This window comes from Lolium rigidum, chromosome 2 (genome assembly GCF_022539505.1).
Source record: "Lolium rigidum isolate FL_2022 chromosome 2, APGP_CSIRO_Lrig_0.1, whole genome shotgun sequence".
In the NCBI taxonomy this organism is placed as follows: domain Eukaryota; kingdom Viridiplantae; phylum Streptophyta; class Magnoliopsida; order Poales; family Poaceae; genus Lolium; species Lolium rigidum.
In genome coordinates, this window is record NC_061509.1 from 270,743,099 (window position 1) to 270,759,563 (window position 16,465).

At 44.7% G+C, this 16,465-nt stretch overlaps 2 protein-coding genes across 2 annotated transcripts; one reads left to right on the forward strand and one right to left on the reverse strand.

The window, feature by feature from the left end:
- Window positions 1-8,800: 8,800 nt before the first annotated feature.
- On the reverse strand, window positions 8,801-12,304 carry LOC124688781 (60S ribosomal protein L23). The gene is made up of 4 exons (XM_047222416.1): window positions 12,267-12,304; window positions 11,132-11,416; window positions 9,288-9,329; window positions 8,801-9,087 (listed from the first exon to the last, which is right to left on the reverse strand). The coding sequence occupies exons 1-4, from the start codon at window positions 12,277-12,279 to the stop codon at window positions 9,005-9,007; spliced, it is 423 nt and encodes a 140-aa protein (XP_047078372.1). The 5' UTR covers window positions 12,280-12,304; the 3' UTR covers window positions 8,801-9,004.
- Window positions 12,305-12,574: 270 nt separating this feature from the next.
- LOC124693438 lies at window positions 12,575-15,708 on the forward strand. Its single transcript, XM_047226913.1, has 9 exons — window positions 12,575-12,742; window positions 12,974-13,072; window positions 13,175-13,623; window positions 13,741-13,942; window positions 14,038-14,205; window positions 15,094-15,194; window positions 15,272-15,340; window positions 15,433-15,476; window positions 15,586-15,708. Exons 1-9 carry the CDS (start codon window positions 12,575-12,577, stop codon window positions 15,642-15,644), a joined length of 1,359 nt encoding a protein of 452 aa, XP_047082869.1. The 3' UTR covers window positions 15,645-15,708.
- Window positions 15,709-16,465: the final 757 nt, after the last annotated feature.

Below are 16,465 nucleotides of genomic sequence, written 5' to 3' on the forward strand. Positions count from 1 at the left end.
CAGACCCGGATATTGCTATACATACTGTATTAAGGTGGATTTCAAATCTCTACCTGAACCAGATTGGAGTGTTCAAAAGACCAATGCATTCTACTACGGCAAGTTGATTCTGGCTCTGCATGATCTTATATGTTCAGGCCTGGCATGTCTGTCTCCTAACAGCAACGAGAAGAAATCTTTTGACACCCTACTGGACTATGCAACCTGTGGTCATTTACATGTAAAACAAGGTGAGTGCAAACAATCTACGGTGAAATAATTTGTTCCCGTAAACATCAAACCACCATTTTAACATGGTAGTGTTGCAGAGTATGAGATGTCCGCCTTATCTTCATGTGAATTGGTGAAATCTACTAAGAAGCAAGGAAGAGGTGATGTCTTTATGTTACGTCTATTTTCTTGTTTTCTTATCACCTTGCTTTACTGCATTACAAATCTCTTTAGTTTTTTTGGAAACAATTTTTTTATTTACAAGGAGCTATGTGTACTTTCTCAATTATTATGGATGACACGACAATAAATCACGCTTGCTTGCAGCTCACATTGTTTATGTGTTCATTCAGATCTACTAATGATGGACGATGATTATAGAGAGGGACTTTTACCCGATCACTCCACTTATGGATGCATCTGAATATTTTTTTTTTTCGAGAATACACCCTGGAAGGTGTATCAATCATATAGAAGAAGAGGCCAAGACAGCCGGTACAACGCCCAAAGGGCACCACGATACAAACGCAACGCCACACGACTAACAGCTACCCGCACAAGCTAACCGGAAAGGACACGCCTTGCATCGTCCCCCGCCAAGAATGGCGAGGAGGCGAAGCACGAAGCTTCTAGACCGCGTCACAGCCGAAGAGGGAACTCTATGAGGTCGACCCCAACTCCAAGATGACCCAAGCCAACGCAACCGTCCACCCAAAAGCGCCTAAGGGTCGGCGAGAGAACGGCGGGACCGAACCAGACCAGAGGTGGCGACGACCAAGAAGAACCAGTGACGGTGTACATAGCGCCCCAGAAGCTCCCGCTCTAGGCGGCGGCCGACAACGACACCAGCAGGTGCACCGATAGCTCCACGAACCACCTAGACGACGCCTCCAAGGAGGGGAACGACGCAGCTGCGCCGCCGCCGCCCGTTCCGATGACCGGAACTAGGGTTTCCCCTGGTAGTCGGGAAGGGGAAGCACGGACAGAGCCATGACGACGCCTCCAAGAAGGTGACGGCGCCCACGGGCGTCGCCGTCGTCAGCAAAATGCAAGGATTTCTCCCGGCCCTGCCGTCGACCCCAACTCCATCGGACACGCGCAGAAAGGAGCCGCCTTGGCCACACCACCGACGAGAGGCGAACCATGGCCATCAGCCGAGCAGGATGCGCCGCCAATCGCCCCACCAACACCGAAGACGGAGCTGGGCGGTGGGGATCCCAGCCCGCCGCCGCCTGGCCGGCCGCCGGCACCACCACGGTGCCCAGCAACCGACACCGAAGGCGCCACCGCGCATGCCCACCACCATAGCCAAGATCCAGGCCCGCACAAGCCCAGATGGGCTGGGCGGGGAAGGAGCTCTGCCATGGCAGCGGGGGCGCCCCCAACACAGGGAAGTCGCGCTGCCACCTCAATCGACGCCATGGCGCGGTCGACGTCGAGCCCCACAGCGCCTCGCTGCCGAACGCCGCCGGAAACCACTCCACCGCCGCCAGAGAGGAGCAACCGCCACCACCACGCGAAGGAGAAGGCGGCCGACCAACCGCAGTCCCACGCGCCACGCCGCCGGCTGGAGCAGCCTCCATCCAACGCCGCCGCCACGGGCCGCTGCGGATGAGGGCCGCCGCCCACTGCCGCCTCCAGATGCGAGAGGACGCCCCTGGCGCAGCTCGCCGGCCGCCGCCGCGCCAGGCCCCGCCGACCTCCGCCGAGATGCACCGCCGCCATGGACGCCGCCCCGCACGGCCCGCCACGCGCCGGGTAAGGGAAGGCCCGCCGCCGCCAGCACCGCGCGGGCTTTGCCCGGCGGCGCACGTTGGCGGCGGCAGGGGAGGGAGGGGAGAGGGGGAGCGGGAGGCTGGGGCTAGGGTTTCTCCCCTAGGCCGCCGCGGGGGACGACCAGGGGGAGCTATCTCGGAGTAACGAAGATTAATGCAGATGGAGCGATTGTTTCCTGAATATTTTGATGGCTGGTTGGCACAGTACTCAATGCAGCTGAGGAAATCCTGTTTGAGCCTGATGCTGGGCATCATGGGCAAGCTGGGAGTTGTGGGCTACCCATTTCTTATGTATGATGATAATAATAGTATGCTTGAATGGCTGAAGAAAGTGAAGTTCAGTAAGTTAAAGGATCCTGTGAATGCTGCCAGAGATGTCCACCACGCTATCCAACTTGCACGCTATGCTGCTTCACTGAACTTTATTTGAGTTCGCTCGCTCTTCTTGTGTTGTTGCTTCTAGCTTGCGATTAAATATTTATGGGTAATATTTTATGAAAGACTAGTTGTTGGCCTGTTGGTAGAGTAATTTTTATTTTAATGCCAGGTGCATTCAGGAAAGCAGGAGAGAAACTGGAAACACTGCCTAATGGTAAAGCTCATGACTCAAACTACAACATTCCCCCTCAGTTTGACGCAACTTTCTCTGACAGCCACGACGCCAACACCAGTGCAAAAATTCTTGCAACCATCTTGCAAATCCTGAAGGACATTGGAACATCCACTCGGTGCGCCGTCGCCTGGTGAGGTGACTAGGTGACACTTCTAGATCAGATCATGGAGCATGTCTCCCTGTGCATCGACAATTTCCTGTGCGCGAAGGCGTATCAGAAGGAGAGGGACCTGAGACGCATGCCGTATGGTAAAATCGGTAAGCACTGCGTCACAGCTCTTCTCACATAGGGGTGGTAGCTGACGTTCATGTGATGTACTCCGTATTTGTTTGTTGCAGCTTCTGAGCTGTATCGCGTCAGGGAGAACGGGGCTTTCCCATCTATGCGCTGCAAGTATGGGTATGGCACGGATAACATGTCCGAGCGGTTAAAACAGCTGCAAGAAGAGTTTAATCTCGTCGTGCAGGCATTGCAGAGAATAGAGATTGTCTAGAAGACTAAGGCTGAGACTTATCTGCGACATTTGATTCATTGTGACTATAACATTTGTGAGGGTTCGATTGATTTATTTATGCCCCTGATCTGTGTCCCTTGTGTCCCTGGTTCTTGGATTGATGAACATTCATTTGTGTTGTTTAATGCTTAGACTGAGGAGCTTGCAAATGTTTGTAAAACGACCTAATATATTGTGTAGGCAAACATATTTCGCTGAATGTTTTTGTTCCAGTGTGGCCACTTGATCTGAAGAATAGTTTTTTTTAGATTTTTTTAGCAGAGTTTTTTTAGATGATCTGAAGAATAGTTGTACCTACATATTTCAATGGACGTTTTGTCCTACATATATATTTTTTCCTTTATTAGTCGAGGAAATTTAAAATCCAAAGCCCAGAAGCCCAAAACCACCACCGACCGAGCGCCTACGATCGACTCCCTCAAAACCCTCCGCCTCGCGCGCCAGCCGTCGGCAATGGAGAAGAAGGAGGCCGGCACGGCGGCGGCTCCCAAGGAGCAAGAATCCCATGGAACCGGCGATCTGATCAGCCGCCTTCCAGACGACATCCTCGGCGCCATCATCACGCTCCTCCCAACCAAGGACGGCGGCCGCACGCAGGGGCTCTCCCGCCGGTGGCGCCACCTCTGGCGCACGGCGCCTCTCAACCTCGAGGTCCGCACCTTGCACCCAGCCTTCTTCCCCAGCGGCGTCCCTCCCTCCGCCGTCTCCAGCATAGTCTCCGAGCACCCCGGCCCCGCCCGCAGGTTCTACTTCCCCGGCCTCCGCACCGGCGGCGGCGACCTCAGCTCCGAGCTGGAGACCTGGTTCCGCTCCCGGGCCCTGGCCAACCTCCGGGAGCTCAACATCCGATACTCCTCGCCGTCTCTGTCCAGCGACCGGCTGCTCTCATCCCTGCTCCGCTCCGCATCCACCCTCCGCGTTGTCAGCATCAGCTACATCGACTTCCCCGACCAGATCGCGCCGTCCATGAGTTTCTCTCTCCTCAAGCAGCTCTCCCTGCTCGACCTTTCCATCTCCGAGAGCGTCTTCCATGGCTTGCTCTCTGGCTGCCATGCCCTGGAGAGCTTATTCGTGTCTGAAGTTCGCGTCATCGGCTGCCTCCGTGTTTGCTCATCGACGATTCGGAGCATCGTCTTACGGGGCAACCCTCGTGAGATCAGCGCAAAACTGGTCGTCGAGGACGCTCCTCACCTTGAAAGGATATTATCACTTGGTACTCACAGACCATCTTGGCAGCCGTATATCAGGATAATGAGGGCACCTAAACTGGAGATACTAGGCCCTTTCGTACCGGACTTCTCCAAACTCCATGTCTTTCAGGTAGCAGCAGCCAACATGCAGCATTCATACATAAAGATCGTCATTTTTATTTCGAGGAATCCAGATCATCATGTTTTCATGTTCATTGTTTTCTTCTTCTTCAGGGATTGAGCGCAGTCAGCTTGGAAAACTCGATGCGCACCATAAAGATTTTGTCCCTCGGTTCCTGTATTTCTCAACTGAATGCAGTTCTTACTGTCCTCGGGTGGTTCCCCTGTTTGGAAAAGCTCTATGTCATTGTGAGTATTCACCTTTGCTTACTTAAATGTCTGATTTCATTGGTATATTATCTAGTCTAGTTAGTAGCACATTTGACGATATGCATCTTATTTCCTCTTTTGTAGTTCTACTTCACACACGAGAAGGGTAAGAACATTGAGCCTCGGTATGACCCACTACATCCAATTGAATGCCTTCGGTCCCACCTCAAAGAATTGGTGCTGCAAGGTTATTTGTGCCTTAAGGAAGAGGTTGACTTTGCCAGGTTCTTCATTTTAAATGCACAAGTGCTTAGCAGAATTGAAGTTCAAGCAAATGGCATCTGCAACCGTGAATCCTTCATAGATATGCTACAGGTGGAAAACAAAGCTTCTCGAGATATCCAATTTGAATTCAGGCATTATAATTTTTGGCCTGATTACCATCTCAAAGAACACATCCATGATTTGTCAGTGAGTGACCCCTTCAGACAGCCCTAGGCAGGGTTGATGCCTGGACATCGCAACATCTTATGTAGACGGGGTTGATGATGATTTGCATTGTATTGCACATGAAGATTATCCATGGTAGAAAGATACATATACCAAGGTCCTTTAACTTGATCAATTTTATCTAGATACGAGTAAGTTTCCTAGATATGGGTGTATCTAGCCGATCATCATCAGTCATTAGTCTATTATTTGGTTTTCTAGGAAAAATGATTAAACATTACACAATTAGAAAGTTAAATGCACAACACTTCTGCCAAAGTTTCTTGACCAGTGCTAGAATGATGAATAAAACAAAGTTCACTTAAACAAAATAAAGAAAATGCTAGGCCAGAACAACCAAAAACCAACAAGCCAATAGCAACCAGAGAATTGCATGACGTGAACATGTGCTTTATTTTAAAACTGCTAATAAAAAGGAGAGAATACTCCAGGATTGTGAAAATGGGGATGCAACACAAAGTTGTAATGATCATGGTCTGATTTAAAAATACATGTACAAAGCATCAAACTGAAGATCATCTATTTTTTTCCTAATAAGTCAACGCACAATAGGACACAAGAATCAACTAAAATATTGCAATCTGCAATGTTAACACATAGATTCTGCAACCAGGTTCTGCAACCTGCAACCAGTACTACATGGTACTACAGGCCCAGAATCGTGAGCCATGGAGTTGCTCGAGCATCCACATTGAACGGTGTCACTTCTCTGGAGTAGTTTAGTACTGATACTTTTAGCTCTTTCCTCTATGTGACTAAACGGGAGATAACTTGTGAAAATAATGGTTTGAAGTTTTATCACCCTATGCATATTGCAAAACAGAGCAGAACAAACTCAGATAATGGATACAATATATTTTGTCTCTTTAGTATTCATCTCGCCGGTCTGTTGCACTGGCTCGCCATGGCAATTTCTTTCATTGTTTACTTGCAGCTAAAATGTTCTATGTACACTGGTGTCTATAAAGAGCGCAAGATACAGGGCATTCACCAGATAAAATGAAAACTAGTTATGTTTCTAGCGGAGTAGTACAACAAGTTTAGGGCTCCTTTGATTTAAAGGATAGGAAAAGCATAGGAATAGGAAAGGTATAGGATTGGAATGGCATGTCTAATTGAATCCTATAGGAAGATGAAGTTTGTTTGATTGTAGCAAAGGAATTTTTCCATGAGGCATGAGCTAATGCTTTTTTCCTATAGGAATTACACTACAAGATTCCTATAGGATTTTTTCCTATAGGATATGTTCCTATGAATCAAACAACAAGTATAGGAAATTTTCCCATAGGAACCAAATCCTACACAATTCCTATGCAAATCCTTTGAATCAAAGGAGCCCTTAATTTACTGCGCCCACTATGAAGTAAATAGACACAGTACAATCAATCAAATAGCTAAACCTCACTAACTCATAAGAAAATATAACGAAAAGGAGAAAGGTAAAGTTCTACTCTCTCCATCTCATGAAACTTCTCTGTGATTTGATAAAATTAAAATGTATCTACATACTAGATAGTGTCTAGATACCTTCAAATTTCATAAATCCCTGTCATGAAACGGAGAGAGTATGTCAAACATATAAACGGAATACCACAATTTCTAGATGATGCACTTGGTTTGGCTTTGACCACAATTTCTGCCTCCAATGTAACATGCTGCCGATAGAACAAGAAAATATATCACTTCTCCTAAATATGACAAAAGCATGCTTTCAACTAAGAGGAATATCATACACATGCACTATTTCTGTCGTTGCGACCTAAACTGAGGCGCTGTTGCGAGCTCCATGCAAAAAGCAATAGAACTAAGCTGCCATTGATTATTATTATGTCAAATCTAATTTATTTATTTACTTATTTAAAGATCTACTTCAGAGATCAAGGGAATTCAGCTTTCCAAATACAATCCTAACTTGGTAATTGTGGTTTGGCCTAAGCGCTTAGCCAAAAGTTTACAATTGATGATGTTGTAATTCCTTCAACCAACAAACCATAATGTCAATGCTTCATTCAATCAAATTTAGAACAGCAAGATTATTTAAGTACAAAGTACTTGTTAGGCTACGCAAGCAGCCCCATTTTAGGACCCCAGGCAATCTGGGAGGTATAGGTCCCCCTATACCTCCCTCCTACACCCGACGTCACATACCCCACCTTCTATGTACCCCCTCACCGGTTGTTGCCTCAGGCATAGGTACATCCCCTACCACAACCCCTATGCCCCGCGGCGCATAGCTTCCCTCATCACCTACACCCCCGAGCATACCGTCCCCCTCTACCTGCGCCCCTCTAACCCTCTTCTGATCCTAACCCTAGCTATACCCTAATATGCTCCTAAACTAACCCTTCTATCTAATGCTACTTGCTGATAGCGGCTCTGAATCTTGCATCTATATACTGGTGGAGAAATCGTTCCAAAGTAACGATGCGGGACTACAAGTTCAGTAGGATTGTACCACCTACTAGACCCACCTTCGTTGACTCCTCCCTTTGTTGATCCCCTGCTCGTGCTCCTTCCACCCTCCTCCGCGCATCCTTGGAACCATCGGGCTCTCCACGCAGACGCCGATGCGCAGGAGACAATGAGGCCGCCATCCTCTGCAACAACGTTCCAATGCTCAAGAAAAAAACAGGGTAATGCACTAGGCAACCTTCCTCGCACATTTCATCTTCCTTCGTGCGCGTGGAGCACCACATTGCATCCACCAATGGATGCTACCTCCTGACCTCGCCGCGCCACCGCCGATGAACCTCGAGAAGATCCAATCTTGGACGTAACGGCTCGAAACTTTTCCTAACTGGAAAAGGAGGGGAGGTGGGTCAATGGTTACATTTCTTGAGAGAAATTGAGATCATATAGTGGAAACACGAGGAGTGTGAACTCGTAATCTTCGCGTGATTTTTTTGCATATGTATGAGATCCCATTTGCTTTGAGGAGTATGTGAGCTACTACCCATGAGCTAGAGAGGCAGGCCTTGTGAACCATGCGGAGAGTGGACCCTCGCTGGTCAAGTCATGAGGTTGCAGTCCACGGCCAAAGACTACCTTTCATATTTTCTTTGCCTAGTTAATTTAGCCACCTCATAACCTTGCCAACACAAAGATCTAGAGTTGCACAAAGATGTAGCCACCTCATGACCTTGCCAACACATAAAGAAAGCATTCCTTTATTTAGAATGTATCTTAGAAACAATTTAAAATAATAAAAAAATTAAATTAAAAAGTCACGCTTACATCTTCAGATGCTACATTGTCATGTGAGTGTGACCAATGAAAAAAGAGAAAATTCGATGCTGAAATAATGTTTTCACGTTCTTTTTTGTCTTTTTAAACGTAACACACACAAAATGATTTTTTAAATGAAAACTACACGATAATTGAATTTCCTAGATGCACATCACTTGGATTTTAGGATTTGTCCTTGCAGAATCTGGACTTCAAACTTTTGAAGACTAAACTTGTGTCTGTTTGTCTTTCTTTCTTCATCTGGATTGATATTCCTTTGGAAGATAAGATTTCAATCTTTTCAGCAGATTTTTCAACCCAAAGATGTACCGAAATTAAACAAACTCACAAAGCATAGACACAAAAATAATTTCAAGACGCTAATGCACAAACAACCATTCACGCAACAGGAATTATCAGACAAACACAACAGCAACGCAGAAATTCTGGAATATATTCAAACTTTAAACCGCTAAATGTCAGCAACAGTACCATGCTAAGTATCGCAGTGCAAAATCTTTAAAGGGCACATATCCTCCATAATCCAGCAGCACAGATCATCCATTAAACCCCTTAAAGGGCCAAACATGGTACTGAAAGAGAGATGCTATCAAAACTTTAAGCTAGCTGCTTCAATTAGACAATTGCATTCGCCGCGCTGGCGATCCTGGGCCACAGATCAGCACACTCCTTGCCGATAGGTCCAGTGATGGCAGAACCTGCATAATGAGAGCAAGTGTCAATCAGGTTGTTCATCCAGCTAAGCTATGCAAAAAGTTACACGGAAACAGCTAGTGAAGCTACTAAATGTATTAATCTGGTGGAGCAGAACGCTTTAGTTAGCTGAGTTCAAAATACAGAAACACCTCATACAGATCTAATGGTTCGTTTGTTTTAAAGATTTGACATAGTATGGTACCTTTCATCTCTCCCTTCGGGTTCACAATGACTCCAGCATTGTCTGCAAAATATGACATCAATCAACTAACATTAGAACTGAAGTTCAAAGAAATTCAGTCATTATATGGACAAATGATGACAGATCAGAACAAACACAGTTTCAGGCATTGTGAAGACCAAAACAATTCTACCATGAAAGAGAAAATAATCACAGTTTGTAATATGAGCTGCTTATAGCATGTGCCCAGGGGTCATTACATAATGCAAGAGAAAAATGCACTATGATGTATAACTGGCCAGTTTGCATCTATGCTTCATTGTGAAGAATGACCAAATTAAAAGGTGGTCACTCTTTATGTGATAAAACTGACTATGAAGCAGCACCATGAAATTGAAACAGGATAAATGGGTAAATATGATACCATGGAACTTAAAGGGAAAAAGGATGACAGATCAATATGTAAACAACAAAGAGGAACAAATGTTACTCAGGTTTCATGTCCTTCAAAGAAAACTGTAGAGGTGGCGGGGACGGCATGTACTCAGTATTTCATACCATATGCGAGACAAGAACGCACTATGGTGTCTTAACAGGCTAATTTGCATCTATGCTTCCTTTTTTTAAATGACCAAATGAAGGCCACACTTTAATGAAGCAATACCATGAAAGATGGAGTATATGAAGAACTATTTCTAGGTTCAGAATCATGCAGTCATTCTTAACTTCTAATAAGGTAGTGCAACTGTATACTAACTTGTTTGTCAAAAGCTTTCACAAAATTAGTGTAGTATTTTAACAGAATATCAACTTTAGACGGCAAACTATGGTGACACTAGATTACAGTGAATCATATAGATCAACACGAACAGTGGTTTCATAATCATCATACCAGAGAAAAGATTCCATCTAAGCAATGAGCTTCACAATGAACATAACTAAAATGATTCAATCACTGCCTGTTAAAGTGGCAGAGCAATCATAAAAACTTCTATGGACAAAGGATGACACACCAGAATATAGCATAGTGACACAATTCTAACAAGAGAAAAAATGTCACAGTCTATAGCTGAACTGCTGATAACATGTGCCCAGGGGTCATTACATAGTGAAAGAAAACAATGAACTATGATGTTTAGCTGGCCAATTTGCATATATGCTTCATTGCAACGAATGACCACAGCTAAAGGTGGCCACTCTTTATTATGTAATAAAACTTACAATGAAGCAGCAACTTGAAATTGAAACAGGACAAACCAGTAAATATGATAGAATGGAACTTACAGGGACAAAGGATGACCCATAGAAACAATAATTCGCATTTGTATCAGCATAAAACAAAAGAGCAACAACCGTTACTATGGTTATGCATCCTTCACATAAATTGTAGAGGGGGTGGGCACTGCTGATAAACATGTACCCAGGATTTCATACCATAATGTGAGACAAGAACTCACAATGGTGTGTTAGCTGGCAAATTTGCATATATGCTTCCTTGTGACAAATGATCATAGTGAAAGGTCACTCTTTATATTTATATAGCATGGAAGCAATACCACAAAAGATGGGAGGGTGCATAAAAAACTATTACTGGGTTCTAAATCATGTCAACATAACTTCACTTTAGTGCTGTGCAAGTGTAATTTCGCAGAAATTCAATTAAAATTATTTGTCAGGACTTTTCTCAAAATTAAGATGGTATATTAACAGAATATAACAGCTTTAGACTCCAAACTCCTGAGACACTATATTACAACGAATCATGTAACACCGCAAACAGAGTGTCACACAAGAAAGGCTTCCTAATAAGCAAGCAATTTCATATAAGGATGGCAGAGTCAGCTTAAGAACTTAGCATGCAGTACCTTCAAAGTACATGAAGACACCATCCTTTCGGCGCCATGGCTTGCGCTGCCTCACGACAACAGCTGGCATGACCTTCTTCCTCAGGTCAGGCTTTCCTTTCTTCACAGTGGCCATCACCATGTCACCAACACAGGCAGAAGGAAGCCTGTTAAGGCGTCCCTTGATTCCCTTCACTGAAATGATGTACAGATTCTTGGCTCCAGTGTTATCAGCGCAGTTGATGGTGGCTGCCACTGGCAGACCCAGCGACATCCGGAACTTGTTACCAGCGGAACCTCCGCGCCCTACAGTGCAAGGACGAGCAACAGCAAAAACAAAGTTAGATAAATGGAACCCAAATGTGTGCCGGACACCAAACCAATATCCTAGTGATTTATGACGGCCACAAGCCACACGCGATGATTACATGATATCACAAAATTTTCCCTCAGAGTTCAAAAGGATTTACAGCATCACAAGCATTTGAGGATCTTTACAATCATTTATTCACTTGGCCTGGGAGATGCAACTAACTGAATGCTTCATTCAATTCTTATGCAATAACTAATGTACCATTCACGATGCCTTATGTACTGAAGAGAACATTCAACAGATAAAAAATTAATAAACATGCACCATGCACAATAACTTACATACTGAAGAGACCATTTTACCACATATATTAACTAATATCTACGAAGTGTGCAGGCCATTTTGAGGATGTTAAGCTACAGTACCAGGCATCTAACAAAGGATGAGAGCATAGAATCGGTACAGACATGTTCACCTCCCAGGGTCCTAGAGTGGATCTAAACACTGACAAGGAAACGATCGATCTCAAACATCAGAACAGCAAAGCAAATAGACGGGTGAACAGCACTGATAAAACTCCATTCCTAAGTATCTCTACACCCAATCTAACCTCCGATGAATGATACCAACACCAATCCGCACCAAGAACAAAACCAAAAATCCTAAAATTACACTAGGCGTCCACCACCCCAAACCAGATCACCCACGGACCATCATGACGCGATCCAAGAAACACAGATCGTGATCACTAGCTGCGCAGTCCAAATCAAAGCATATCACCGCGCGATCTAACCAGGGCACAAGGAAGACATCTAAGCTGGGGATGGAGAAGGGGAATTCTACCTCGCTTCGACATCTTGGAAGAGGGGACTGGTGTCCGGCGGCGGAGGCGGCGGGGAGGGCGCGGTTCCCTCCGTTATATAGCGGCAGGGTCTAGGGCTTTGCGACCATTACTCATTTACACCCCTGTTATAAACTTCTCTCATCATTCTCGTCCTCAAAAAATTCCGTGCTAGCAGTAAGATGTTAATATGCAATAGTTCAGGGGGTATACTAACAAAGCCGTGAGCCTCAGCCCTCGGGGCTTTAGGGTGTTTCTTTGCCTGTTAGTCCCTGCGAAAGCTTGAATTGCGAGTGGCGGGTCTGAGGGAATGGGGTGGGCGCACGAGGCGGTGGCCATGGCGGAGGTGCTCGGCCTGGTGCCGAGCTTCGTGGACATCCTCGTCCTCGCCGGCGGCCGCACCTCCTCCGGCGCCCCCGCGAGCTGGCGCTCCGGCGACGTCCAGAAGGCCCTCCGGTGGGCGCTCTTCTTCGAGGAGGTAACCACCCACGATCCCGCTCCGCTAGGTTTCGCCTCCTGCACGGCTACACCCTCCCCGCCATGGCGTTTGCCGCCCCTGGATGTGGCTTCGCGCATTTCGGGCCCCCCGCCTTCCATGTGCCCATCACGCAGCCCCAGCCCGCACTAGCCCACCTGCAGAGTTTTTTTTTTTAGATGCCCACCTGCAGAGTTGAGTAGTGTGACCAATTTGTTCCTGCATTTTGTTCAGGTATTCAGGAACCTGCGAGAATCCGGACGGTACGAGGACTCCGCGAGGGAGTTCGACGCGGCGCTGGCGGAGCTCACTTCAAACCGAAATTTTCCCCAGGTGCTCTTGATGAACCTGTCTCTTGTATGATGTGTTCACTACGATTACGATTGTGTTGCGCGAATGCTGATGCTCTATCTATCTCTGTGCCGCGCCGTGCAGGGCCTCGCCGATGTTCGATCGGATACGCTCTCGGTGGCGAGGGAGTTGGTTATAAAGCATTTTCTGAAAGCCGAGACGACGAGCGTCGAGAACCTGTGCGCTGTTTTTGAAGCCGTTGTGGAGATGGACATCGAGGGCATCGGTGGCAGCGGCGAGCGTGATACGTGCCGAGAGTATGTGGAGTCGATCCTGGATATGGATTTGTCTACTTTGGCGCGGACCAAGAGTGGCGGTGATGCCGGGGTTCCCGCCACTAGTTCTGATAAGCTGTATTCAGAATCCTTGTTCATGGGTCATTCAAGAGTTCTAGTTAACGAGCTTCTGGAACGGCTAGATTCAGCGTCGTGTATTTCTCTAGCTGAGAGAGGACTGGGCACACTTCTGGGCAGCGTTAAAAGGAACGACTTCGATGATGCAGAGAGCATGTCAAGTGCACTGGCGATTCCTAAGTACGTAAGCCCTCAAACACTCACTTTTGTATATTCTGTTAATCTATATATGTCCCTATCCTTTGTTTTACATGGTATCAGGCTCCAGTTTAACTCACCTGAAACTGTATGATACAGAGAATCTCAAATGGTCAATGAGTTCCTTATGTGGAAGAAGTGGAGAGGGAAGTGTTTGTCATACTTGCTTGATGAACGCACCATTCGGATAGTCTCTGGATCTAATTTTATGTTTAGTGCTCCAAAGGAGCAGTGGATTAAAGTGTTTGAACCATTACTAGTTTCTGTAGATTCTTCTCAAAGTGGCCTTGTTGAAGTCATGGTATCTATTCTTCGCTTACCCTTTAATCATATGCACTACTGTATTACCCATTATTTGCATTATCACATCAATATTTGTATGCATTGTCTTTACAGGAGATATGCTTGCTGGGGTTGGTTTCAAGGAGATGGGACCCATTGATACAGAGCTTCGTCTCGCATGCTTTTAGTTCCCTTCCTATATCCAAGCAGTATGCTGATCTGCACCAGTTGCTTCAGGGACCTTATCAGGATAAATGCCTAGACAAGATTCTTAATTTGAAGGTTCTTTACATCTTTATATGATGTGTTGTTTATAGCTTTTGCCAAGTATTCCATTTCTTTCAAACATCAGCTTTGGTGAAACCATCTTTAAATGAAGGAATCTTACATTTGAATGCCCAATACTGTTAAGCACATTTTGTCAACTGTGTAATGCGCCTTTTCTGTGTTTCCACTGTGATGTTGTACTAAAAATCCGAAAGGACACTAATAACCAGATTTTTTTTTTTGACAATAGTACAGTACAGTTAATGGAACCATGTTTTTGAAGCTGACAAGAAGTTCATGTGGTCCATTCATCAGTGGGAACTGTGGAATTGCCAATGCTTAGTCATTAGGTAGTCAATAGCTGCAAAAAACCATCATGAAAATTAGTGTTGTTTATAGTTGAACTAGTTCGATGTATGTGATATTTGATTTAAACATTGCTCAGGGCAAGTGAATTGGTCTGCAAGCATATATCCTTTTATTTTTATAGCTGGTAGCCTAGTTGTATCATCTCAGTATGTCCAGGTTTTGCAACACGTCATTATCTCTTATCAAAATATCTTAGGAAAAGTTCTTCACAATTGAGCAATAGGTTGCATGATGGCTTTATTGGTTACAATTTATAGAGAACATGCTCTTTCAGGGGTTTCTCAGGAAGTAAAGTATGTGACACGGACACAGTATTAGCAAAATCTAGTATTTTCCTCTGTTCCCACTTTGTTGTTATCACCTTCCCTTTCGCATTCAAGCTTTCAGTTTCTCAAAGCTGTTAGTATATCATCGTTAAATAATGTCATCCCCTTTTGCGCCTTCTGTGTGTGTTCCTTGTAATACAAAACTACATGCATTTATGTGTGTTTGAGGAAAATAATGTATTATCTTTGAACATTTGAACTCCAACAGGAAAATGACATTCTTGAGTATGCAAGGCAGTCATTAAAAACTAAACCACACATATTATGGCTTCTACCTCCAGTTCTTACCGCTGCAGCAATTCCGCCAAGGTGAGCTGTTTGCTCTTTACCCTAATGGATCTCTGCTCATTAGTCGATCATTTTAATGTTTACATTGGATCATATAGGTCGACCTTGTTTGAGATATACCTTGCTGAAATAGATAAGCAATTTGATGAAGCTGCTTCCACAGATCGGTATTACCAACAGTCAAGTACCATAAGCTATGTTAAATTTCCAAGTATTTGGACAAGTTCTCATCGTTTAATTTTTTCTGCTTCAATTTCAGAAGATGTAATTGCAGGAGAGATGGAATAGAGCAGCATGATAACTGTAAGTAATTTCGCAATTGTATTGTATCTACTCCCTTTCCTAAATTTCAAATAGAAAAACCATCCAAATGCTCCAAACTCTCTATAATTACTTGTTTCCTTCATTTTAGGTGATATTGCCGAAAGGATCCAATGTCTCTACATATTCCATGTTCAACACCCCATCTGACGGTTCACTAGTGGCAGTAGTTCAAGATAATGCTGGAGATTTGCAATGTGCACTTCAATTCCAAGTAATTGATTTTCCAGGCTGGCTGCAGTTAATTACTATGCATGTACGATTGTGGTGATTTGATGAGCATTAAGCAGTGGGAAAACAATACATTTTTTCATGTTGAAAAGTTGAAAAGCGTTTATCTAGAAGCGATATTCTTCGACAGTGACTGCATATAGGCTGGTCAAATATGAAGATCGAATAGTTTTTTTTTCCTCTGATTCTTTCTTCCAAGTTGACAATCTATGATGAATTTTGAATTACACCTATCTTCTGGTTCAGCCCATGTTTACTTTAGGTAATTTATTTGCATCATATCCATTCCTCTCTTTTGCTCTCATTTTTCTGGTCAACGAAACTTCAGTGTTTGGGGGGTATTTTGTTGAACAGTTGTCGTTTGGCTGATGTCTGTTGTATGATTTTTTCTTATTTATTTGAATTTTGATGCGACCCGATCTCTTTAATTTAGCTTGGTAGGCTGGTAGCATCATGGCTGACGAATTCCATCTGTAAAAAAAAAAAAGCACCAGTCAATATACTCACTCTGTTGTTCTATATAAGGTGCCATGCTTTTAAAAGTTGAACTTCAACCATAAACTTTCTGTAGAGTAAGTTGTACTACATAAGGTGCCATGCTTTTAAAAGTTGAACTTCGACCATAAACTTGCTGTAGAGTAAGGTCTTCATAGTCACAAATTCGCATGCCACATACTGTTGAATTAGCTTTGTGTCGAATTGTAAATCTTGGAAAGGCTAGTCAGCTTACATTAATCAAC